The sequence below is a fragment of the Mauremys mutica genome, chromosome 12 (assembly GCF_020497125.1).
Source record: "Mauremys mutica isolate MM-2020 ecotype Southern chromosome 12, ASM2049712v1, whole genome shotgun sequence".
Classification (NCBI taxonomy): domain Eukaryota; kingdom Metazoa; phylum Chordata; order Testudines; family Geoemydidae; genus Mauremys; species Mauremys mutica.
In genome coordinates, this window is record NC_059083.1 from 17,528,995 (window position 1) to 17,555,964 (window position 26,970).

At 50.5% G+C, this 26,970-nt stretch overlaps 1 protein-coding gene across 1 annotated transcript; it reads right to left on the minus strand.

Annotated features, from left to right (window-relative positions):
• Positions 1–7,540: 7,540 nt before the first annotated feature.
• Positions 7,541–12,735, minus strand: LOC123346606 (C-type lectin domain family 2 member B-like). Its single transcript, XM_044984081.1, has 5 exons — positions 12,679–12,735; positions 12,095–12,355; positions 9,864–9,967; positions 8,522–8,742; positions 7,541–7,717 (listed from the first exon to the last, which is right to left on the minus strand). Exons 1-4 carry the CDS (start codon positions 12,733–12,735, stop codon positions 8,595–8,597), a joined length of 570 nt encoding a protein of 189 aa, XP_044840016.1. The 3' UTR covers positions 7,541–7,717; positions 8,522–8,594.
• Between the last annotated feature and the right edge of the window lie 14,235 nt (positions 12,736–26,970).

Sequence of the window (26,970 nt, forward strand, 5' to 3'; positions counted from 1 at the left end):
ATCCTGGACAATGATCCCTCACTTTCACAGGCCTTGGGTGGCAGGCCAGTCCTCGCCCACAGACAATCCGCCAACCTTAAGCATATTCTCACCAACAACCACACACGATAACTCTCCCTCAGGAACCAATCCATGCAACAAACCTCAATGCCAACTCTGCCCACATATCTACACCAGCGACACCATCACAGGACCTAACCAGATCAGCCACACCATCACCGGTTCATTCACCTGCACATCCACCAATGTAATATACGCCATCATATGCCAGCAATGCCCCTCTGCTATGTACATTGGCCAAACTGGACAGTCCTTATGTAAAAGGATAAATGGACACAAATCAGATATTAGGAATGGCAATATACAAAAACCTGTAGGAGAACACTTCAACCTCCCTGGACACACACTAGCAGATTTAAAGGTAGCCATCTTACAGCAAAAAATACTTCAGGACCAGACTTCAAAGAGAAACTGCTGAGCTTCAGTTCTTCTGCAAATTTGACACCATCAGCTCAGGATTAAACAAAGACTGTGAATGGCTAGCCAGCTACAAAAGCAGTTTCTCCTCCCTTGGTGTTCACACCTCAAGTGCTAGCAGAGGGCCTCATCCTCCCTGATTGAACTAACCTCGGTATCTCCAGACTGATTCTTGCCTGCATATTTATACCTGCCTCTGGAAATTTCCATTACATGCGTCTGACGAAGTGGGTATTCACCCATGAAAGAAGGCCAGGGAAGCCAGAAGCACAGATAGTCTCTCTCTGCCTTCAGAGAGAGAAGGGCCTGGCTGCAGGGAGCTTGAGACTGGATACCTGAGTGAAGCAGGGCTGGGGACAGGCTGAGGAGCTGGGGGAGCTCCAGCCTGGAAAGCCCCAGGCTGTGGCCTAACGAAGGGCTAACAGGCACTGGGGGTTGCAGAGGGCAGCCCAGGGGTAGGCCAAGGCAGTAGGTCCAAACCCTCCTTGCCAGTGATGAGTGGCTGATACTGCAGCCTGCCCCAGGGTGTGGGGCTAGACAATGACTGGCAGTAGCCATATACTGAGGTGAGGTGGGGATAGAGGGTGGGGGTTCCCCAAGGAGGGGAGACCCTAATAGAAAGGGGTTACTGCCAGGAGGCAGCACCCCCATGTAAAAGGGCACCGGGTCCAGGGAGGGACACAGGGGCCTGAGGACAGGCGGATCACCAGCCTGCAGAGGGCGCTCCGTGCTGGAACAGAGCTAATTCCCAGAGTCACCAGCAGGAGGCGCCGCAGGGGTGAGTCCAACCCGTCTACAGCTACCATCCCTTTCACTTCTCAAATGCCAAATTATAGTGTATATGTAATTTCAGTGCCACAGGGAGATTCATGTCAGGGGAGGGTAGTAGCTTCATTTAAAATTAGCCACTGGGGGGAAGGATCACATGAGAAGAGCAATATCCTTCCCAATCCTACCAAGGGAGACGCCCCTCCCCTGCATTCCCTGAGGCTTCAGAGGGGTTAATTCAGTGGTTCTCAAACTTTTGTCCTGGTGACCCCTTTCACATAGCAAACCTCTGATGTGACCCCCCCCCCTTTATAAATTGAAAACACTTTTTAATATATTTAACACTATTATAAATGCTGGAGGCAAAGCGGGGTTTGAGGTGGAGGCTGACAGTTCATGACTCCCAGTAATAACCTCGTGACCCCCCTGAGGGATCCTGACCTCCCGTTTGAGAACCCCTGGATTAATTTTAATTTTAGCACCCTGTGTCCATTCACATGCATGTGCTATTTTGAGCATTTCAGTTTTGACAACATAGGCTCATCCCAGATTCTGGAACAAGCTCAAATGCTCAGTTTGTGGAGTATGTACATAAGCTATAGTAAAGAAAAACCCACAGTAACCATCTCCAGTTTGTGAGGGACCACATGGAGCCAGTCTCTAGGAAACAGATAAATGCATGACGATTAAGTCCATTAATGGCTATTAGCCAGGATGGGTAAGGAATGGTGTCCCTAGCCTCTGTTTCTCAGAGAGTGGAGATGGATGGCAGGAGCGAGATCACTTGATCATTACCTGATATGTTCACTGCCTCTGGGGCACTTGGCATTGGCCATTGTCAGTAGTCAGGATACTGGGCAGGATGGCCTTTGGTTTGACCCAGTATGGCTGTTCTTATGTTCTAACCTAAATGAACCCAAAGTTATGGAGACAGATATGAGTCAAGGAAGCCAGCAGAGTATCAGAAACCTGGAAAAATCTCTGCCTGGATGGGCTCAGGTGTTTGGTTACAAGCTGAGGTGGTTCAAAAGTTTTGGATTTTTTTTTTAAGCAGAATTTTTTTATTGTTTCTTTAAACAATCAAATACAGCAAGCAGCAAATATTTGGCCACACACTTCTGAAACCTCAAACCATGTTCAGGTTTTGGCAGACTAATTTCAGCTTTTCAATCAAAAAAACCACAACAAATTTTGAAGGAAAGCAGACATTGTCCGTGATTTTTTTCTGCTTTTTGAAAACCTCTAGTTTTCGATCCAGAAAAAGTTTTGATGGAAAATATTTGTCCAACCCTTTTAATGAGCTTTAGTGCCTTTTAGCACTAGCTGATGCTGAGAACTGGTGATATCTTGTAAAGAAGTTTTCTCAAAACTGGGTTTGTGCCGAAATGCAGGAGGTTTATTTTTCCCAGGGGCGCCTGTGGAGGGGAGCAAGTGGGGCAATTTGCCATGGGCCCCACAAGGGCCCCCAGGAGAATATAGTATTGCAAGTATAGTATAGTATAGAGTCTAGTATTTTTATAGAAGGGGCCCCCAAAATTTCTTTGCCCCAGGCCCCCTGAATTTTCTGGGCGGCCCTGGCTGGGTGTAAATGATCCCTTGGAAGGAATAAAAAACATCTCTTACCTGCTTCAGCCAGGCCATGGTGAGGAGTGTCCCTGCATGTTATCTCCCAAAGCAAGCAGCCTGAATTGCCACATGTCTCAGTGCGCAGGAAGCTGAGTAAGGGCAGCACAGCCCGCTATGATAAGGAAGCACCTGTTACTACCAGCTGTGTATTCGTTCTGTATCATCCACCAATACAGCAGGCTCAGAGCAAACGGGCTCTTCTCATTGGCTGCCTGAGCTTTGAATCTCCCGCCAAACACACTGCCAGCAGCCTTCCCTTACCTAACGGTCCTGGCTGGGTGCTTCTGGGGCTGGCAGGGGGTTGGATCACAGAAACCCCCTTGGGAACTGCCAACTGATGTGCTTAGACGACCTCTGAGCTGCTTCCCCTGCCAGCCTGGGACTTCAGAACACTGCCTGGTTTGAGCCAGATACGTTTGGCTGCTGCAAACCCAGACCCAGGTCTGAACCACATCCCGCAACAGCTGCAGGCTTAACTGAAAACAGCTTAAGAAGTGCTTCTGTCTCCAGCACTCAGATGTCCAACTCCCAATGGGGTCCAAACCCCAAATAAATCTGTTATACCCTGTATAAAGCTTATACAGGGTAAACTCATAAATTGTTCACCCTCTATAACACTGATAGAGAGATCACAGCTGTTTGCCCCTCCCCCAGATATTAATACATACTCTGGGTTAATTAATAAGTAAAAAGTGATTTTATAAAATACAAAAAGTAGGATTGAAGTGGTTCCAAGCAGTAACAGACAGAACAAAGTGAATTACCAAGCAAAATAAAATAAAACAAGCAAGCCCATGCCTAATCCAGTAAGAAAGTGATTCCAGATGAAACCTCACCCTCAGAGATGTTCCAGTAAGCTTCTTTTACAGACTAGCCTCCTTCTAGTCTGGGTCCAGCAATCGCTCACCCCCTTGTGGTTACTGTCCTTTGTTCCAGTTCCTTCAGGTATCCTTTGGGGGTGGAGAGGCTCTCTTGAGCCAGCTGAAGACCAAATGGAGGGGTCTTCCAGGGGTTTAAATAGACTTTCTCTTGTGGGTGGACACCCCTCCCTGCCCCTGTGTAGAATACCAGTGACAAGATGGAGTTTTGGAGTCACATGGGCAAGTCACATGTTCATGCATGACTCAGAACTTACAGGTCACAGCCATGGTTCACATGCTACCTTGAACGGCCTCAGGTAGACTTCTTATGTGGATTGGAGCCTTCCAAGATCCATTGTCCGTTAAGTGTTTCTTGATTGGGCACTTAACTTGCAAATTCCTTTCTAAAGAAGCTGCCCAAATGCCTTACTGAGGCTACTTAAAATCAAACAAGTACACGGCCAATATTCATAACTTCGAATACAAAAGTGACACATGCATACAAATAGGACAAATATATTCAGTAGATCATAACCTTTGCAGAGATATGTTACATGGCATATGTAGCATAAAAGATATTCCAGTGATGTCATATATACATTCATAAGCATATTCCCATAAAGCATTATGGGGTACAACGTCTCACACACACGTCTGCACAAGTGGGGCCTAAATGCGAATGTAAAACTGATGCCTGGTACCTCGTTTTGGATGGAAGAGCAATCTGGGAAAACTTCGGATTCAGTGACAGTTGTACATAACCACAAAGCCTCGTCTTATGCTTTTATCTGCATCTACAACAGACACAGTCTCACTATTGGCCATTTTATTTAAGTGCTCAGCCCCTAGTAGCTGCCTCTGCAGGATCAGCCAGATATTCAGACGCTGAAGCCCGTGCTTAACTTGCTACTCATGCTTTTAAAGTAAAGCAGGGGTCTGTGTGTGTTCCCAAGATCAGAGCCTTGTTTAGGTCCCAGAGTGGAAGATGTTGGATCCAGAGCTATTCTGAAAAATACATATGCATGAGATTTGTATGTGGTATTCTGGAAATGTTTAAGAATATAGGCCCAGCTTTCCAGAAGCGGGTTGAGACTGAATCGAGACCTCTAAAAGCAGCCTTCCCACTCTATTCCCCTTTGTTTACCAGGCCTGGTTTTCACCCAGACCTTGGCTTGCATCAATCGACCTTTTTCTTTCAACTAATTCAGCCTTTTGTTTCGTTGTCTGTCAGCATTCGTTGTGACATTGTATGAACTCACCCACTGTTCGACATTTGGGCTCATAGCTGGGGTAGGCCCCAATTATTACAACAGCTCTCTGGGTGTGAAATGACACTAATGATTAATTCCTAATTTGCTGTGTGACACTAAGCGACATGTTACGTCTCTTCTGCCACATGCAATAACTAGGCACAAGGAAGTTTAACTGACTTATCCAAAGTGCAATTCACTTTCTCAAAGGGATCCCAACCGACCTCTATAAACCCCATTTCTCCCCGTCCCCGAGCCAGAGCACAGGGGCTCCAGCCCAGCCTTTTCTAGCAGCTGCTACCCCAGCGTGTGAGCAGGGGAGTGAAGGCTGCAGCAGGCCTTTGCACCAGTGTCACCGGAAAACCCCTGCCATGGTGCACGGGGATGAAGGGAGGAGCAGCAGAGGTGCTGTTGCAATGCTGCTCCATTCATTTATTCCTGCCCCCCTCTCCCCACACAAGATTAGCACTTCAGTGCCGTGCAGGGCTGTGCACCGGCCTTTCACGCCGGGCTGAACATCACCCACAGAACGGCAGCGACAGACCAGGCAGTGGCCCTGTGCTCTGGTCACTACCATGTGCCTCCGCCTCAACACACACACCCCAATTTAAATACAGATCAAAGGGTATAAACAAAATCCTCCCCCTCATATACACAACTCCCCCTTGTCCTAGGCCACTTCTTTCTACTGGTTGCTGCTCTCTGGGCCCAGGCTTCACTAGGGCCCTCCAGTGTGCAAGCAGGACCAGGCAGCCTCCCCCTTCCCTCAACTATCCCTTAAAGCGACAGCTCGCGATTCCAGCACAGCCTCACAGCACCACAGAAGCCGTCCTGTTACAAACAGGGACGTTACTGCTGTCTTTGTAGAGCCAAGGGCCTTTCCTTTCAGGCTTTGGCAATTGATGATTTTAAGCATGTGTGTGGGGAAAGATACCCATATATTCCAAGGCCTCTGGCCTGTGGTTTCAGAAAAGGAGGGGAGGAAATATTTCCAGATACAAGAGAATTAAATTGCCTAGAGCCAGTGAACATTCGAGTGCTGGAGTTTTTGATAAAACAGCTCATCAGCCTTGGACCTGTAGTGACAAACCAGGATTTGTACCTTTGCTGTTCGACAAAAGACATTTGGGCCCCAGGACACAGAACGGGGAGGGAGAATTTCCCAGGGATTTTATCACAGTGCAGAGATCCATCGCACAGGGTCAGGAAGGACCCGCCACAACCACAATATAAACACAACAGTCTTGTCAGTGACACAAAACACAGCGAGAGGTTTGAGCCATTTGCAAACAGCTACAAGGGGCAGCTCTTTAGATCTAGGTCACAACTAAATGTCAGCAAGGGGGGAAAGGCCTGAGGGAAAAGAGGGGGTGGGGGGAGCCAAGTAGAGAAAATGGACAAATCCACCTCCCCCAATAGGCGCCGACTTCTGCTCCTGCCAGTGGGTGCTCGACTCCCCTCTGCCCCCGGCACCGCCCCAATCCCACCCCTTCCATGAGGCCCTGCCCCACCCCCACCCCCATTCCAACCCCTTCCCCAAAGTCCCTGCCCCCGTTCTGACTCCTTCCCCGAATCCCCACCCCGGCCCTGCCTCTTCCCCTGAGCGTGCCACGTTCCTGCTCCTTCCCTGCCCCCAAAGCGGTCCAACAGCTGTTTTGCGGCGGCCGGGGAGAAGCACTGGGAGGCAGGCGGAGGAGGAGGAGGAAGTGGGGCAGGGTGGAGGGGAACTTGGCTGCCGGTGCGTGCAGAGCACCCACTAATATTTCCCCATGTGTGCTCCAGCCCTGGAGCACCCACGGAGTCGGCACCTATGCCTGCCCCCACTTCGAATGTTTCACGTTTTATTTTGCTGCAGAGAACCAAGCACCAAACAGGCTTGATACAAACTAGTGAAACAACTCAATTGACTTCGGATCAGGTTCTGCAAAGAGCATCTGGAGAACAGTCAAGCATCCAAGATTCCAGTTTAAACTAAAGGAAGGGCAACACCACTGAAAACAAATCTAGACCAACGTGCATAAGTTCCTGGGCCTCAGAGTGTAAGATACATGTGGAGCCCCAAGGCCTCAGGTTTAGCTGCTCTCACTGGGTCAGAACTTGATTCTTCATTTCTTACTGCAACTGGAATTTTATTTTTGTTAAAATATAGAAAGGTGTTTGCAGAGCACAAACCAGTATCTCCAAGGTGTCGTTTTCTGTATGTTCTTATTGATAGATTGACATGCTATGGGTACAATTTCCAAAATCACTAAGTGTTTTAGGTTCTTATGGGGGGCTTGTTCACACCTAAATATTAATCCAGAATAAGAGAGGGGGTGATGAATGAAAGTGGATTAACTCCCATGGGTGGATGCTCTCATTCCAGAGTAAGAGTGCCTTATTTGGAGAGTGCCTAATTCAGAGCTGTGGATTCTGCTGGGTGGCCAGGCCCCTACGCGCTAGGTTTTGAAACACTGAGTGTTGCAATGCCTAAGACCCTCTGTGGATCTGGGCCTTATAGCTGTGCAAGCCCCACTGGAAGCAATGGGGCTGCCCAGAGGTCACCAAGGCAGCATGGGAAGAGGACTGGGTGAGGAGGTTTCCTGGGCGGGGTCACTGTGGGGAAAATTTGGCTTGCAGTTTTTCCCTTGAACATGGGCACGTTTGATAGATTTGCTGAGAAGTAATAACCCTGAAACCTCCAGTCAAGGCTGAATCCCCACTCTGGCGCTTCGAATGCAGGAAGTGGGGGCCCACAAGGATTCTAAAAATTAATACTGCCCGGTCCAGGCTTGTATTAAACTCCCAAGGTTACAACTTTTCTCTGACCTTGGCTTGGTAAACGCTGCCACCACCCAAATGCAAAAAAACCCCTTGGACCCAGGAAAGAGGACTTGAGAATTCCTCCCTGTTGGGTACCCTCACACACTCACACAGGACGAGCTGAGAAAGAAAACAAAGGAAATTAGCTGTTGCCACCAGATAATAAAAAAAACCATGTGCACAAACCTCTTAGGACACAAGAATCCAAATCCTGTTCTTAAAAAAGATACATTTTATTAAAAACAAAAAAGAAAATACATTTGGAATTTAGGCTTTTGCTAAATTTTAAAACAGCAATTCCGAAAATCAAGCACCCAAAATAGCTTTCTTGGGGGTTCAGCTTAAAGGTTACAAGCAAACAAAAGCATCTGGGACTAGCACAGAGAAGATCCACGAGCCAAAATAAAGATATAACCTGATTGTGTTTATCTAAACATTACCTATCCAAATGATTCCTTCTAGGTATTTCTCATACCTAGTTCAAACCTTACCCAGCATTCCTGCTTATAGCTTTGCTGCTCCATGTCCCTGCAGCCCAGAGAGAACAACCGACAACCCAATTTTAAAAAGTTCTAGCCCTCCCATTGGCTCTTTTGGTCAGGTGCCCACATTTCTTTTCTTTACCTGGGGGATTTTTTAACCCTTTCCAGGTAAAGCAAGTAGAGAACAGCTACCAAGAGGGATTTTACAGCTAACTGGCTGGCTGGGTGTCCATCAAAGGGAGCTATGCCCCCCCACCCCTCTTCATTTATCACCCCTCCAATGCCATTTTTCAAAATCTTATTTCAAAGCAGAGCTGCAATTTTAACTTTTAGACTCTCGAGCCCCCCCTCGTATCAGTTCCCTTTGCATAGGCATCGGGTTTGCTGCAGATCCAGTTTCGCTCAATGTAGCATCTCGAAGAGCTGACGGTGTCTTCGCTCAGGAAAGCGCAGTCGGATTCCCCTCGAATGACAAACCTGGAACGAACAGGTGAGGTGACGCTAAGACAGACACTCCAGCTTGTGAGGCTACACAGCACTCTCAGGCTCCTCCCTGGTAGGAGAGGAATTTAATGTCTTGAACCAATCAGGGAGCAGGGAGGACTGGGGTAGCATTTTCAAAAGCATCTAAGCCCCATATTCAAAAGGGACACCAGCACTTAGGCTTAGATCCTCAAAGCCGTGTAGGCTCCTCACTTCCATTTATAAATACCTTTGAGGATCTGGGCCCTAAATGAGATTGAAAGCTAATGACATTTAGGCCCTATGTCAATTTTGAAAGCGGGATGTAGCCATCTAAGTCACTTAGGAGCTTTTGAAAGTTTTACCTAAGAGCTAATTAAAAAAAAAATGAAAACTCAGAATCCTTCCCCCAAATTTTTGAGCTCTTGACATTGTTTTCATTCCCCAGGGCTCAAAATGGACCTGGTTTTCATTTCTTTAAAAAGTTTTGGGTCACATTTTTCCCTTCCAAAAATTGTCATTTTTTAACAACAACAATTTTTATTTTCAAAATTGACTGGGAAACAGGATGCAAACAAGACAATGGATCAAAAATTTCAACACAAAGTTTCAAACATTTAAAAAAAGAACCACGCCAGACATTTTTTCAGAAGTTTTCCATTTGCAAAAAAGGGCCATTTTTTTACATACCCCCCACCTACAAATTTTTAATTCTAGATAAATTTCTGTCAGCTCTAGAAATGGGAAGGATTTCAAGCTCACCGGCCCGTTTCACCCCAGGGTTGAAATCAATGGAGTTACACCCCAGTTTTACATCAGTGGCGAATCAGGCCTCTATTATTAGAGTTACTCCCTCAGGGTGCTACTCTATGTGAGAGGATTACACTTAATATACCCAACAAACTCCACACCACTAATTTCTCCTCTGATAAGAAGCCAACTCGCCAGGTCCCAGAAATCCACTCCTGCCCAGCAGGGGAGAACATGGGTGGCAACAGGAGACACAAGACAGGTTTTTCCACATTTCTAAATTGTAGGTCAAGAACCCTGGCTGGCTGCCACCACCGCAGCTGGCATTTTACATGACTTCAACCAAAAGCCTGACAGTCGGTAAGAAGAGAAAGAAAAGGACTCACAAGTTGTTGAATTCCAAACCGTTGGGCCATTTCCACCCCTGACCGGGCTCCCTCCGGAGGCCGATCCATGGATCTGTTCTGACTTTAAAGTGCAGCATGAAAATCTTACAAGAAGAAAAGCAAAGGGGGAAGCAGTTATGTGCAAAGGCCACAGACAATCCCATCGAGCATTATGTTCCTGCATTACTGTAGAATAACAATCAGAACCCCATGAAATCTGCAGCCACAGAATTCACCACTGGCGGAAGAATTGTGTTCTACAGTGTCAGCTTTCTTGCCCGAGTCTGCAGAGAGCCTGAGACAATAGCTTTGAGATGGGGGAGCTGCCCAGAATGTGACTTACGTATCAACGACTGCCTCAGTCTATAGAGAGTCTGATCTAATAGGTCTGAGAGTGGCATGAACCGTCCTGTGCACCACTACGGTGTATAAACTCTGAAACCTCAAGATGACTGTGACGTTGCACTCCATATGTTTTATGGAAATATGCTGATGAGTGTAAATATGATGTAACTGGAATATGCTTTATGCAAAAGGTCTCTTGTAAGTTATCATAACAAAGGTTATAAACTACTGAATATATTCCTCCTATTTGTATGCATATGTCATTCTTGTATCTGAAGCTAGAAATATGAAGTATAACTCTGAGGTCCTATTGTAATTATGCAAAGTGTGGACCATTAATGGTGGTTTGGAATCTTGAAGGCTCCCATTAGCTAGGACAATTGACTGTAGATGGCTCTGTTTACCTGCAAGCCTCCACTGCCTATGTGCGGGCCGATCCTGAAAGAATGGAGGGGGGCTCACAGGACATGTGAACATGTCACGTCACATGACACTGGAATCCATCTTTAACCTGGTGCTTTTCCATTTAGAAGGAGGGATGGGAATCCAGAGAAACAAAGGATTCCCGCCTTGTGCCAAAGCTATAAAAGAGGGTGGAACAGAACAAAGGGAGTGGCCAGTCATGGAGAAATCCCCTAGTTACCATCTGAGCTGAAACTAACAAGGATTGTACCAGGGGAAAGGATTGGGCCCAGACTAGGAAGGAGTCTAGTCAGTGAAAGAAGCTTATTGGAACATCTCTGAGGGTGAGATTTACCTGTATTCGGTTTCTTAATGTATTAGGCTTAAACTTGCATGTTTTGTTTTATTTTGCTTGGTAAATTACTTTGTTCTGTCGGTTATTACTTGGAACCACTTAAATCCTACTTTTTATACTTAATAAAATCACTTTTGTTTATTAACAAACCCAGAGTAAGTGATTAGTATCTGGGGGAGCAAACAGTTGTGCATATCTCTCTATCAGTATTATAGAGGGTGGACAATTTATGAGTTTACCCTGTATAAGCTTTGTACAGAGTAAAGCGGGTTTATTCAGGGTTTGGATCAAATTGGGAACTGGGTGCTGGAGATAGGTGACCTGCTGAGCAGTTTTTGGTTAGTCTGCAGCTTTGGGGGCGTGGTCCAGACCTGGGTCTGTGTTGCAGCAGGCTTGCGTGTCTGGCTCAACGAGGCAGGGTTCTGGAGTCCCAAGCTGGCAGGGAAAATGGCTCAGAGGTAAATTCAGCATGTCAGGTGACAGTCCCAAGGGGGTCTCCGTGACCAAACCCGTCACTATGACAATTTAGGCATTGTCAATACATAAGATGTGCAGCAGGTCAATCACCTTCCAGTGAGCAGCCTTGTGATTTTGGGGGAAGCTTCTTATTCTCCTCCTGCACTAGCAACTAGACCCTCTGGGGCTGAAACCAAGCATGAAAAATTATGTGCTAAGATTTTTTTGAAGAAAGTTAGAAGGCATTTAATTGGGGGGAAGGGAGAACTAGATTCATAATGTTATGTTCTTATGTTCTTATAATGGGGCAGGGACAGTCTTTTCATTTTGTGTTTGTACAGCACCTAGCACAAAGGGGTCCCAGTCTATGATGAGGGCCCCTAGGTGCTACAGTGATAAATATTATTATTATTATTAATTGAAATGGCCTGTCAACCTTCTGTGTAATCTGTCATGACTTCATTAAAAGAGGCAGATTCAAATTCAACTACCAGAATTTCCATTCCACTTGGTCTCCTGCCACTAGAGGCACCAGCAGCTTTGCTGATGAGCTGTGGGACTGGGGCCCTGGCATGACTCATTCCTGACTATTCCAAACCCTGTGTGTTGTGGTTGCTATTATATATATATATATATATATATATATATATATTAGCATTTGTTTCCTTCTTACCAGGTCCTGCTCACTGTCAATCACAGCCAGGGAGGCACTGAGTGCTGAGCACTGGCTCTGGCTGTAGGTCCAATTCCCTTCCATCTCTGAGAAATAATAGCATTTCCCTCGGTACCCGATCCAGCTGCCAGGGCAGGAGGGGCCTGGACAGGAGACTGGATACGAGGCGGCAGGGGAAGGAGAACTGGTCACATGGGATCTGGTTGTCAGCACTGAAAGTGAGAGTGTGAGAACAGTTAGATTCTCTCCCCTACTTCTGGACTGGGAATAGGGTGACCAGATGTCCCGATTTTATAGGGACAGTCCCGATTTTTGGGTCTTTTTCTTATATAGGCTCCTATTACCCCCCACCCCCTGTCCCGATTTTTCACGTTTGCTGTCTGGTCACCCTAACTGGGAAGTGGAATAAGCCCCAAAGATTCAGGCTTTGTGGAAGGAAAGAGGTAGCCCATGGTTTCAACTACAGCTGGTCAGAAAATGGGTTTCCACCCCCTGCAGAAAACGCTGAATTTTCGGCAATCAAACTCCCAGATATTTTGATTTGGAAATGCTGCTGCAGTGTCTCATGGGAGTTGTAGTCTGACCAGGAAGCCTGGAATATAGAGAATGGGGAAATGAAGCACCCAAACTACATCTTCCATGATGCGCCCCAATCTCTCAACTTGGTGATGGGAAGTGTTGCATCATGGGAGTCCCTGGCTATAATGCATTATAGGGATGTAGTCCAGCTGGCAAACCCAGCCCATAAAGGAGAATGTTGCCAGGTGTCTGGTTTTCTGGATCCCAGGTTAGTTCTCCTATAAACCTCCACTGTTGGGCTCCTATGCCAAGTGAGGGTTCCACGTCCAGTGGGCTTCCCTCAGAGTATTCCTGATAATCTAAAGGAGCACTTGGGGTGGTTACCTCTGATACGACTCCTCACTGGTCTTGCAATCTAAGAATCTCTGCCATAATATCAGCCAAGGGGGCCTTATCCCATTTTTGTCTATAGCCTCCATGCCATGCGGCGCACATCAGCGACGGGTTTTTCCGGCTGATTACTGCTTTCAGCTGACTGAGATCTTTGAAGGTCTGGATACAGCTGACCCCTAGACTGGTTATTCCCCCTTCCCCTGAATTTGACTTTTGAGTGCCCTCCACAGGATCCTGCAAATCCCTTTGTTCCACTTTCATTTGAATAGGTGACTGTTGGCTCCATTGCCGCCACATACGGCACCCTTTCCTTTTTAATATTGGGTTTGGGTCTGGCGTGGGTAGTTCTTTGTACCATCCCTTTTAATTCTCTTAAGGTGGCAGGGTGCCCATCCTGCCAAACGGCAAGCTTGCCTGAATAATAGGGAAGTAGTGAGGCAGTGCAGTCCCTGAGAGATGGTACAGAGAAGGGGATTAAATCTAAATCTGTATTAGCAGGTACAGTTACTATACTGGACACAATCTGCATTAGGGCCCACCGGGTGAGATAATTTTCAGGATCTTCGTTAGTGTCCTGAGTAGAAGCCACGGCTTGGGAAATAAAATTTCACCTGCCTGTCTGTTCTCCAAAGGTGGCCATTAGGGCTAGCTCACTATCATCAGCGCCAATTCTTATGCGGTCCAGGGCTGCTCGTATTTCTGGTGCCGCACATATGCCCATGAGGTGATAAATTTCCTGAGTGGTGAGTGCTTCTCTCCCTGCCAACAGGATCGCATTGGTACACCACCGGGAAAAAGTTTCTCTATTTAGTGCTCCCAAATGATCAGCCATTGCTTTTATGTCTGAGGCTGATGCTGGAACGATAGTGACCTGTTGATTCCCCCCACTGTCTAGCGGGGTGGTCACAGTGCTCCGTTCTATGGCTGCCACCGAAGCCACAAGACTCTTTTGGGTCATGCCAGATATCTCTCTGTCCAATTTCCCAGGGGTCCCAAATATCTGTGTCCCAATCCGATTGTATTTTACATTCGGTTGGGTTCCATTCTCCTGATGTGACAGCCGCTACTTGGCAGGTCACAAAACCTAATTTGTGTTTCAACTGCTTAATAGAATCGCAGTGGGTATTGCTTCCCGAGGCTTTGCCCTGTTCTAATGTTAATTTCTTAACCATGCCTTGTAGGATTTGGTTTTCTTTGATCAAAGCCTGATTTTCTTTTTCTAATTCTGTGAAGGCTGTCATTTGGTCCGTCAGGAATCATTCTTTACTTTTACTTTCCTGTAACGCTTGTTTTATTATTTCCATTTGGTTGTAAGAACTTGTTGCCATCACTTTCCAATTTTCCACCCCTTTTTCTAATTGGGATTTTTTTTTGTTAAAAATATTTTCTCCTCTTTACAGGCTGTTAGGCGGAGGTAGCTGTTATTACAAACCTCCCATAGCAGCCAGATTCCTGGGTTTCTTTTTTTGCTGCAGTTAGGGGTTTGCATATGAGGATATATTGGGCCAATCTATCCTCTAGGTCCAAAACGGTGCAGATATCTGCAAGGGCTTGTTCAGTCCAAGGACTGTGCCCATATCTTTGAAGGATTTGTTGAAAAGGCATTATCTCTTTAATAAAAGGTGAGGTAGAAGCTTTTGACTTCATTTCTTCCTCTGAGACTGTTTTCCCTTGCCTTTTCTTAAACATTTTAAATTTTGTTCAGCAAGCAGCACTAGTCTGGTCCCTGGGACCCTCTTGTTGCCCCTGATTTTTCTTTTCCTGCCACCTATCCGGAGGCCAGCAGGTTTTGGTTAACCAAGAATAGAACCGTGCTCGGTAGAGCCGGTTGTGTGCACACAGATTGGTTTACAATAAGTGAGGCAAAAATGCCAATAGTCCCCCTTTCGCTATTCTCCACCAAAATGTTATACCAATAAAAAAACTAGCAGGATCTTATTAAAGGGGACAAGACATTTGTCACATTTATTGTAAATACCATAATAAAACAAAAGATAACAGTAAACAACGTTGTTTGGCTACTTATTCCTATGGATTACTTATATATATATATATATATATATATATATATATATATATATATATATCCATTCACACAATCAGTCATACAAATTCTGTGTAGATATTATAGTTACCAGCCTAAAGTTGCTTGTGACAGAATACTGGCCAGGTATCCTGTACACAAGAGTGGAGCCGAGTCCAGGTCAGGTGCACCTGATGCTCCTGGAGACTGGACTCTATTCAGGCAGTCAAAAAAGCAAACAGGATGCTACAATATTCTAGCACTAGAAAAGGTTCAGAAAAGGACAACTAAAATGATTAGGGGTTTAGAGAGGGTCCCATACGAGGAAAGATTAAAGAGGCTAGAACTCTTTAGCTTATAAAAGAGAAGACTAAGGGGGGGGGGACATGATAGAGGTATATAAAATCATGAGTGATGTTGAGAAAGTGGATAAGGAAAAGTTATTTACTTATTCCCATAATACAAGAACTAGGGGTGACTAGGGGTTCATTTGGGAACATAACTGATGTTGTAAGAGGGGACCTGCCCATCTGTGGGGAGAGATGAGCCCCGGCACCCCAGGCTTCTGACACTCCCCTGGCAGCAGCTGGGAGGGAAGGATGCTGGGAATCCAGCCCCCAAAGGGGGTTACTTGACCCCCATCTCACTGGGCTGCTGTCACGGGTTCATGTTCATTAGGGATGCAACTGACAAACAGCTCCTGCTTCGAAGCACCAGAGAACCAGGCCCAAGGGGAGTGTTAGAGCAGGGGCTGGGCAGGGAGCTGCAGACGAGGGGACAGTTATCGGGCCAGCAGCAGGGAGAAGAGTGACACTGGATGAGAGATCAAGTTCAACCTGATTTGCCAGGTCTCTCACCCCGAGGAATCCTGCTAGCCTGGGCCACTGCCCCCCTCTCCCTGCTCCGCGCTCGGCTCCCCAGGAGAGGCAGGTTGAGATGAAGATGGGAACAAACTCCCTTCCCTTCACCAGACTGAACACCTGCTGCCCGGGCCCATCTAGCACAGCCAGACGCAGGGCGATGGAGACGCTTGTTGTGATAAGTCTGCCTGGCAGGAAGGATTCCAGAGACACTCCCAGCCTGGGGGAACTAACACAGCTCAGAGCTTTTCATCCCAGGCACAAGAGCACCTCTTGGAGAGGACCCGTCAACTCCCAGCAGAGGAAGAAATCAGAAGGAGAAGGTGGGGCTGGATAGGACACACACTACGCAAGCAGCCAACTAACATCACCAGACAGGCACTGCGGTGGAACCCCCACGGCAAGCGGAAAAGAGGCCGTCCAAGAAACACCTGGCGACGCGACCTTCAGGCTGATAGCAAAAAAATGGGCTATACCTGGAAACAGCTAGAGGGAATGGCCCAGAATAGAGGACTCTGGAGATCTGTGGTTGGCGGCCCATACCCCGATTGGGGTGACGGGCATGAGTGAGTGAATGACAAGAGCAACACCCGCACGTTCAACAGAGCAACAAAAAGGCAGGTGAATAACTGAGAAGTGAAATAACTTTCAGTCAGGGACACGAAATTGAGCTCCAGTAACAGGAAATGGCTAGTTACACTGACTGGCCAACTGCAACCTGATGCACTTCTCACCTACAGATATTTCTCCCCCCAATACAGGAGCTAGTACCCAGCTGCTCCGCCTGCAGTGTAACCCTTTCAGTGCCAGGGAGAGCAGCAGCAGCGGGGCCACTCATGACTAACACCAAGCAGCTATTGGCAAGGTCAGTGCCGTAGGTGAATAACCAGAGACAGGGTTATTAGGGTCACTATGGGGAAGAGTTGCTAACCCATTCCAAACACCGTGTCAGTGAGTGATCCCCCTCCCGCCCCAAATCACTCCTGCTCACTCTCAGCCTCAGGGGGGTTTTGTGTTATCTCCCAGCTATTTTTGTGCATGTCACTTTTTTTGTACCTCATTTTGCACCACAATAATTCCGTAGCTAGTTTAAGCCTTCCCCTGGGGCTGGGGCCATCAGTACATATGATGCTTTATAGTCCTGCTCAGTGTGTGATTTGTGTCACTCATTTCAGGGAGCAACTGCAGCTGTGGGGCACAACTTCACATTTCACACCTTACACAGAGTGCTGGATATGGGAATACACTGACCCCCAGGAGAAAGGCTGCCAGGCCTGTGGGCCCTTCCAGTATTGCCTAGGAGGGACAGGGCACAGCAAGGAGCCCCTGACTGGTGCCATCTCCACTATCTGACCCCACTGCGTCCTGGGGGCTCCCTGTACCCACAGGTGTGGAACCCCCAGCTCACAGATCTCACCTTATGCTGTGTGAGTCAATGCTGCCCATTCCAATAGCCGGCCAGTGCAGCAGCAGTGAGATGGGACTCACAGCCCACTTGTAGCAGGGCAGCTGGCACTGGTGTAAGGATGGGGAGGAAGTTACATTACTGCAAACCCCTCACACAGATGTGCCAGAGCAGCATGTTCTGCTCTGGTAACTTACTGCAGCCAATTGCACCAGGGGAAGCCCCTTTCTGCACCACTGCTGTGCATCTATGTTAGCAGTTTGCACCAATCCAATTGCACTAATGTCATTACATTGCACAGAGGATTCCTAATGCAGACAGACCTGGATTCACCCCCCTCTGCCAGCTGCTAAACCCTCCTGGGGCCCACTGATCAGATCCCAGGGCAACAGATAAATCCCACCCCTGATGGTCTCAGCCCCCCCTTCCCCCAGACTATTGGCAGATACAGCTGCGTTCACACTCACCATGAACAGCCGCCCTCTGCACTAGCACTCGCGGTCTGTGCAGGTGGGGGAGTCAATAGCGCTACGGGACCCTGCACTGCCGAGGTCACTAATTGGTGGGTTTCACACGGCCTTAATGGAGGTGTCTGTGCTGCGTTCTACAGCTCATTTCAGTGACACGCCAGCGCCTGCCAGCCCGGCCCTGGGCACGACCCGGGGATGCAGGAAGGCCAGGCTGGTACCTCAGGGCGACACGCTGCAGGCAGAGGGCCCAGCTCATCGCTGCCCTGCACCTTCTCCTGTCAATCACCCCCACTCTGCACGGGGGTACCAGCGACTGTGCCTGGGGCCTGGCAATAGTGACTTGGGCCCCAAGGGCTCAGAGCTGGGCTGGGGGGAGCTAATGTCAGTCAGATCATCCGACACAGAGAGCGCCCAGGTGCAGGGGTCTGGGGGGAGCGGGAGGAGGGTCGTGGAGGAACATCCCCCAGGAATCCTCTGCCCCAGGGGCAGAAGCCAGACAGGCCAGGAGGAGAGACTGTGACTGTGGTGGCTCCAGGGGGAATGGGATGTGCAGAAAGGGGGCAGGGAGGGCTGAGAACTCACCTGCCAGGACAAGAACAGCGATGATGAGACCTAGGGACATGGCTGCGAGGGCGACTGTGCGTCCCCTGCAGTTATGACGAGGTTCTGAAACACAAAGACCCGTCAGGCCGGGCCGCAAGGACACGTCTCACTGACAGCACCAGGGCTGGAGCTGCCCTAGAACATGCCCTGTTCTGTCGATGGCTCCTCCCGTCAGACGCTCTGGGAGAGGAGCCCGGAGGGTCAGGCAGGCTGGGGCTGGCAGAACAGTCCCTCCTTCCCCTCAACCCAGTGCCCTCCCTGGGCACCCCCAGCCAGGCTGTCACGGGGCCTGGTGAGCTCAGGGGCACAGAGACAAGGACCTGCATGTTCTGGTGGCAGGAGCTCAAGCTGCCCCCTGCCGAGCGCTGGCTGGGCCCACACTGCCGAGTGCGCCTGTCCCCGCACACTGGGGTCTCACACTGGCCACACACAGCAGAAGGGGGGAGAAGGAACCAGGCAGAGATGGGCCGGGGCTGTCACAGCGGGTCTGACACACCCAGCCCAAAAGGCCCCTGCCCAGCCCCACGGGCACCGCTGTGTGCGCCAGGCAGCAGCTGTGAGCCGGGATCGGTGCCCTGAGAGCCCCTGGAGGAGATCCAGTCCCTGCTGCCCACAGACGGGGGGTTGCTGGCAGGGGCGGCTCTAGGCATTTTGCCGCCCCAAGCACAGCAAACAGGCTGCCAACCTCCCACAGGTGTACCTGCGGGAGGTCCACCGAAGCCGCAGGACCAGCGGACCCTCTGCAGGCAAGCCGCCAAAGCAACCGGCCTGCCGCCCTCACAGCGACTGGCAGAGCCCCCCCCCCCGGCTTGCCGCCCCAAGCGCTGGTGCCTGGAGCCACCCCTGGCTGTTGGGTCGCAGTTCAGAGGGGGCATTAGGACGCTTTTGCCCATCAGTTCAAAGACAAAGAAACAGAGTCTGCCCTGGGTAGCAAGGGAACAACGGGGACGCTTTTCTCAGTATAGAGAAACGTCATTTTCCCTCCCACCCCAAAACCATCCGCTCTGGCGATTTGTTCCCCGGGCAGCGGAGTTCTTGTCTCAGGAGGAAACTTCAGCTCCTGCAGTTTAACCGCTTATTTTGCCCCCACCTCAAAAGATTCCCCTCCCCACCCGATCAGCGCAGCCCCCTCCCCACTACCCCCCGTCCGACCCCTCCCCCACCCGATCAGCGCACAGCCCCCTCCCCAATAGACCCCGGTTCCCCAGTGTGATCGATGCACCCACCCAGCTCCCTGCTCGCCCCCGTCCCCGTCCCCTGCACAACGCCAGCCCCGCCTCACCTGCTGGCGCAGACCCGCAGCCCCCGATCGCTCCGCGGGCAGCCGGAGCCCGGCTCGCAGCTCGCCCAGGCTCGTGTCCCCCGGAGCCGGAGCCCCCCGGGGAGCGGGCTGGGAGCGAACCCGGCTGGCGGGCAGAGGGAGCAGCGAGGGGACGGGCTGCCCCGCCGGGAGCTGCCCGGCTCGGGGAGAGGGTCCCACTGCTGCAGCCCCGCTCAGCGGAGCAGGTGAGCAACCGCCACAGCGAAATGCCCCGGGAGCGGGGTAGGAGCAGAGGCTCCAGCAGAGCAGGATGCCCCAGCGCAGCGCCGCTTCCCTGCACCGGCCTTTTTATACCCTCCGGGTAACCAGCGTCACTGACTGAGGCGCTAACTTATTTTTGCCGCCCAAAGCAAAACAGAAGAGCCCCGCCCCGCCGAGCGTCACACCGCCCAACGCCCCGCCCCTGAGCCTCACACAGCCAGAAGCCCCGCCCCCTCAGAGCCCTGGCACAGAAACAAAAAAAATCCCCTCCAGCGCTGCCCTGAGGAACCAAAAAAACAACAAACCCCTGCGCCGCCCCGCCCCTAGTGCTGCCCCAAGCACGTGCTTGGTCAGCTGGTGGCTGGAGCCTGCCCTGCAAACAAGGCAGCTGCTAGGTTCACAGTTCACTGTCAGTTCCTAATAAAATGTTCTATTTTCTGAGTAGTTGCTGCAATGTTGAGTCTCCACAAGGTGTCAGCACTGAACAACATTATATTTCCCTGCTTGTTAATCAAGAACAGTTTGAGAACCCCTGTCTTAGGCCTTGTCTACACTACAAGACTATTTCGAATCTACTTAAGTCGAATTTGTGGATTCGACCTTATGAAGTCGAATTTGTGTATCCACAGTAAAGACACTAATTCGAATTTCTGAGTCCACATTAACAGGGCCGGCATCGACTTTCGAAGCGGTGCACTGTGGGAAGCTATCCCACAGTTCCCGCAGTCCCCGCTGCCCATTGGAATGCTGGGTCGAGCTCCCAATGCCTGCTGGGGGAAAAAAAGTGTCGAGGGTGGTTTTGGGTAACTGTCATCATTGAACCGTCAATCACGCCCTCCCTCCCTGAAAGCGCCAGCGGGAAATCTGTTCGCGCCCTTCTCTTGTCAGTTACAGCACGGACGCCACAGCACTGCGAGCATGGAGCCCGCTGCGATCATCGCTGCACTTATGGCCGTTGTCAACTCCTCGCACCTTATCGTCCACCTCTTCCACAGTCAGCTGCTGAGAAATCGGGCGAGGAGGCTCCGGCAGCGCGGTGAGGAGAGTGGCGCAGACCTCTCACAAAGCAGGGTACGCCGCGCAGTGGAGATCATGGTGGCAATGGGTCAAGTTCATGGTGTGGAACGGCGATTCTGGGCCCGGGAAACAAGCACGGACTGGTGGGACCGCATAGTGCTGCAGGTCTGGGATGAATCACAGTGGCTGCGAAACTTCAGGATGCGTAAGGGCACTTTCCTTGAACTCTGTGACTTGCTGGCCCCTGCCCTGAAGCGCCAGGACACACGGATGCGAGCAGCCCTGAGTGTGCAGAAGCGAGTGGCCATAGCCCTCTGGAAACTTGCCACGCCAGACAGCTACCAGTCAGTAGCGAACCACTTTGACGTGGGCAAATCTACCGTGGGGGTTGCTGTGATTCAAGTAGCCCACGCAATCGTTGAGCAACTGCTCTCAAAGGTAGTGACTCTCGGAAACGTCCAGGTCATCATAGATGGCTTCGCCGCGATGGGATTCCCAAACTGCGGTGGGGCTATAGATGGGACTCACATCCCTATCCTGGCACCAGCCCACCAGGCCAGCCAGTATATTAACCGAAAGGGCTACTTTTCAATGGTGCTGCAAGCACTGGTGGATCATAGGGGACGTTTTACCAACATCTTCGTCGGGTGGGCGGGCAAGGTTCATGACGCGCGTGTGTTCAGGAACTCTGGTCTGTTTAGACGCCTCCAGGCAGGAAATTTCTTCCCGGACCACAAAATAACGGTTGGGGATGTGCAGATGCCTACAGTCATCCTCGGGGACCCAGCCTACCCGCTAATGCCCTGGCTCATGAAGCCCTATACAGGCGCCTTGGACAGTGACAAGGAGCTCTTCAACTACCGGCTGAGCAAGTGCAGAATGGTGGTGGAGTGTGCTTTCGGACGTCTCAAGGGGAGGTGGCGGAGCTTACTGACTCGCTCGGACATCAGCGAAAAGAATATCCCCGTAGTTATTGCTGCTTGCTGTGTGCTCCACAATGTCTGTGAGAGCAAGGGCAAGTCCTTTTTGGCGGATGGGAGGTTGAGGCAAATCGCCTGGCTGCTGTTTACGCTCAGCCAGACACCCGTGCCGAAAGAATATCCCAGCGGGAAGGGCTGTGTATCCGGGAGGCTTTGAAAGCAAGTTTCCTCGGAGAGCAGGGTAACCTATGACTCTCCACTTGATTTTTAGAGAAGCTGATCCTGGGCCTGTGTCTCTATGTGTCGAGTGACATCTGCGGTTACAGACCCCGTTCTGCAAGTTTCCCCCACTTCCCAAACACGTTTTAAAACAAATTAAACGGAACAGTTATTGTTAATAAATCTTTCTTTTACTTTGCATTTCTGTTCAGGGTTTGAAACATGGACGCATACTGTGCTGGGTACGGTGTGCACTGATGTACAGACCGCTTGCACAATACAGGACGGACAGCCTCTTGCTCCTACTTAGGTCTCTGGGGTGGGGGACGGTTTCAAGTGGTTGTGCATGTAGGAGTGGGTTTGCAGGAAGGGGCGAGTGGTGCCGTCTTTGGATAGGGATTTGGATGCATGCTCTGGGCTGTGGGTTTGGGCGTAGGAAGGGGTGAGGGGTGTGGGGGAAGGGTGAGTATCTGTCCGTGGATGAGGGCTCTTCTTGGGGCTCAGGGCAGCGGAGAGGATCGCGCCTACGGTGGAAGTGCATGGTGAGGGCAGCATGCCTTAACATTAGGGGGTGGCAGGCGCTAGGACCGTGGACAAGCGTACACATCACAGAATGACCCGGGGCAGCATACACCACACAGAGTGACCCTGGTGACTACTGACTGCAGTGTGTGTGTGTCCTGCAGTTGATCCTGCCCCCGATAGTCTGGACCCTGCTAAAGTAGGCTATCCCGTGCAATTATATATCCCCTGGCCCCCCCCCCTACATACACACAGTCTTCAGACATGAAAGACGTGACGGAAAGAGTGAACAACAGCAAACAGGTTTTATTAATCTACTACATAGTGGGGTGATGAAACTTGGATTTGGGACTGGGTGATCCTGTAAGGGAAGCGCTTCGACACAGTTATAGCGTCAGAGGTGTGTGGTACATTAGCGCTCAGCTGTGGTGCAGTGACAGTTCTCACGGCCCCTACCGCCCCTCCGTCTTGTAATTTTCAGTGAGGGGGGGACAGGACTTCTTGGCGTTGGAGGGTGGTTGCAGATACAGTGCAGGGGGGCTCTCTCCTCCTGCCTGCGGTCCTGCAGAACATCAACAAGGCGCCGGAGCGTGTCCATTTGCTCCCTCATTAGCCCAAGCAGCGTTTGAGTCGCCTGCTGGTCTTCCTGCCGCCACCTGTCCTCCCGTTCGCTGTGTGAGCGCTGCTGCTGAGAGAGGGTCTCCCTCCACTGGCTCTGCTGGGCCGCCTCGGCTCTGGAGCAGGCCATCAGTTCCGCGAACATCTCGTCCCGAGTCTTTTTCTTTCGCCGCCTAATCTGAGCCAGCCTCTGCGAGGGGGATGCCGGGGCAGTCCGGGAAAGAGCAGAAGCTGTGTGATGGGAAACAGTAAATGATTTCCTTGAACAGATACATGTTTGCGAACAGTGAACACAGTCTAGTCAGTTTCTCTGAACAAGACCATACAGGGCACCTAGTCTCACGAGATCTCAGGACAAGTTCGAGATTTCGGAATACGCTCTCATTGGCGGCGCCATTGCACAGGAGAGCGGACAAGCGGGGAGAGACAGCTGAATCCGTCTTGCAGACAGTCCTGGTAAGCCTTAAAGTACATAATGCTTATCAGTTACTGGATAGCTGTGCTCTCCTGCTAAAGTCAATCTGGAAAGCAGAAAGGCTGAGCCTTTTCCAGCCCCTCCCGCCAGTGCACGGGAAAGATCAATGTATGCTTGTTCTCTGTGGCCTCCAGCACGTGGCTGTTAAGCGAGGGTCGTTGTTATGCAACCTAATTGCAAACCATTAACAGTAGTAAGAATACACTAATTGCCCTACTTAGATGCAGCCTGTCCAGAACGACATCACCCTGAGGCGGGTCACTCGGAGTCAGAGAGAGCGGATGCTAAGGGAAGCCCTGCACAGACCAGGACCATATGCAGCAATGCTGGTGGAGGCGATGATTCCTCTGTACATTAGGATGTCCTGGCGCGGAAGAGTGTGCTTCCACGGAGCACCCAATAAGGCACCTCTCCCCAGGAACCTCCTGCGGAGGCTTTTTGAGCAGCTCTCTGAGAGCTTTGTTGAACTGTCCCAAGAGGATTATTGTTCTATCCCTGTATGTGTGGACCTACTTTTTATATAGTTAGACATTTAAAATTTTTTATATAGTATTTCTATTTTTTCTATACCTGTTTTTAAAAAAATAAATGTTTCCATGTTTATAGCACTTACCGCCTGATCCTTCCCCTGATTCTGAGTCCGGGTTAACGGCCGGGGAGGGTTGGTAGGGGACCTCTGTGAGGGTGATGAAGAGATCCTGGCTGTCAGGGCAAGCGGTATTGTGTTCGCTGTCGCCTGCGCCGTCCTCCACAAACCCTTCCTCATCTTCCCCATCGGCGAACATCGCCGAGGAACTGTCCAGGTACACTACACCATCGTCAGAGTCCACGGTCACTGGTGGGGCAGTGGTGGCAGACCCACCGAGAATGGCATGCAGTGCCTCGTAGAAGCGGCATGTCTGGGGCTGTGCTCCGGAGCGTCCGTTTGCCGCTCTGACTTTTTGGTAACCTTGTCTCAGGTCCTTGACTTTCACGCGGCACTGCATCGCATCCCGGCTGTATCCTTTGTCTATCATGGCTTTGGAGACCTTCTCGAAGGTCTTTGCATTCCGCTTGTTGGAGCGCAGCTCCGAGAGCACAGACTCCTCACCCCACACAGCGATCAGATCCATGACTTCCCGGTCAGTCCATGCTGGGGACCTCTTTCTATTCTTGGATTGCCCAGACTCCTCTGCTGGAGAGCTCTGCATCGTTGCAGGTGCTGCGGAGCTCGCCCCGATGTCCAACCAGGACGTCAGATTCAAAGTGCCCAGACAGGAAAAGGAATTCAAATTTTCCCGGGTCGTTTCCTGTGTGGCTGGTCAGAGCATCGAAGCTCGGACTGCTGTCCAGAGCGTCAACAGAGTGGTGCAGTGTGGGATAGCTCCCGGAGCTACTAAGTTCGATTAGCATCCACACCTAGCCTAATTCGAGCTAGCCATGTCGAATTTAGCGCTACTCCACCTGTCGGGGTGGAGTTCCAAATTCGAACTAAAGAGCCCTCTAGTTCAAATTAAATGGCTTCCTGGTGTGGACGGTTGAGCGGTTAGTTCGAATTAACGCTGCTAAATTCGACTTAAAGTCCTAGTGTAGACCAGGCCTTAGGCAGTTGATTGTTCTCCAAACAATTGGGATAGCTGACCCAGGTCATTCACCGCCACGCTAGCATGGCTGCCAGCCATAGCACTTCATTGGTGGTGATTTTGTCAGACCATTTGGTTCCCATTGTGCTGTGCAAGTGGCGTCGCAGGCAGTAAAGTTTTTGGCTATGGCGACGATAGAGGGGGCAGGTCTCTAACGAGTGTAGAAGACAAGGGAGCAGAGCAGCTCTGGAAACTTAGCATTTTGTGGGCATTTTAACACATTCCCCCACCACGTCCATCTTGACCATAAGAGGGGCGGGGTGGTGAGGGTGCTCAGAAAACAGTCCCTTATTTTTTAAACACAAAGTTGGCCACTCTACTGCAGAACAACGGGCAGTTAGTTCTCTTTAAGCAGAGCCCACTGCTGTATGAACTAAGGGAGCTACTTTGTACTGAGCCTTGGGCTAAAGTAATAAACAGGAGAAGCCTGACAGCTGAGATCATACCCCAAAGCCCTGAAGAGATTGGGCGGGTTGCGATTATTTCCCCCCTCCAACTATCTGGACTTTGGAATGCTGGAGAGTGCTGCCAAGGGACAGCATGTTCCCTTCTACTGTCAGCCAAGATGGTGTGACGATGTTCGTGAAGGCAGAGCTGCATTTGCATTTCTCTGAGCATGTAAGAACCAGGGCCTGTGTGCCATGGCAGTGTCCTGTCTGCTATGTACACGTGTAAGGGACAACACAAGGTACAGGGAGGGTGACCATATTTCCCCAAAGGGAAAATGGGACACTGCCTGGGGCTAGTCTGAGGCCCGCCTCCCTCCAACCTGGGGCTGGCAGCAGCTGCTGGTCTGAGCCCAGGGCCGGCTCCAGACCCCAGCGCGCCAAGCGCGCGCTTGGGGCAGCATTTTGCTGGAAGGGTGGCAGGGGGCTCCGGAAGACCTTCTGCAGGCATAACTGCGGAGGGTCCGTTGGTCCCGTGGCTCGGGTGGACCTCCCTCAGCATGCCTGCGGATGCTCCACCGGAGCCGCGGGACCAGTGGACCCTCCGCAGGCACGTCTGCAAGAGGTCCCCCGGAGCCGCAGGACCAGCGACCGGCAGCGCGCCCCCTGCAGTGTGCCGCCCTGCTTGGGGCAGCCAAATTCCTAGAGCCGCCCCTGTCTGAGCCCATCCCATGCAGGGCCAGCCTGTGCCACTCACTCCCGCCTGGGCTCATGCTGCTCACCTGAGCCCTCTCTCCCCCCGTGGGGGCTGGTGTCACCCCTCTTTTCCCATTGAACATTCCTCCGCACCCCACTTTTTTGACAAATGCCCAGTTTTGCCAAAAAAAAGTCAGGACAGCAGGGACAGGGCTTAAAAAAGGGACTGTCCTGGCCAAAACAGGACATGTGATCACCATAGGTGCAGGCCAGTGGGGGAGAGCTGGGCCCATGGATCATCAGTAACAAACGGGGGCTTTAGCTTCAGTGGGGACCCACTGACACTTTCATTTTTAACAACAAGGAGTTTGTTAGTCTCTAAGGTGCCACAGGACTCCCTGTTCTTTTGGCTGATACAGACTAACATGGTTACCCCTCTGAAACCAATTTAATTTTTGTCAGCATTATACTCCTGCTTAGAGTGACCAGATGTCCCGATTTTATAGGGACAGTCCCGATTTTTGGGTGTTTTTCTTATATAGGCACCTATTACCCCCCACCCCGTCCCGATTTCTCACACTTGCTGTCTGGTCACCCTACTCCTGC

Excerpts from the sequence above, each read along its gene's own strand:
- LOC123346606 (XM_044984081.1), bottom strand. The coding sequence starts at position 12,735 with ATGGAAGATGTAGTTTGGGTGCTTCATTTCCCCATTCTCTATATTCCA. Across the intron at positions 12,356-12,678 it reads TCTATATTCCAGGCTTCCTG|TCCAGAAGTAGGGGAGAGAA; the intron begins GTCAGACTACAA and ends CCCTATTCCCAG. Across the intron at positions 9,968-12,094 it reads TTGACAGTGAGCAGGACCTG|ATTTTCATGCTGCACTTTAA; the intron begins GTAAGAAGGAAA and ends TCTTCTTGTAAG.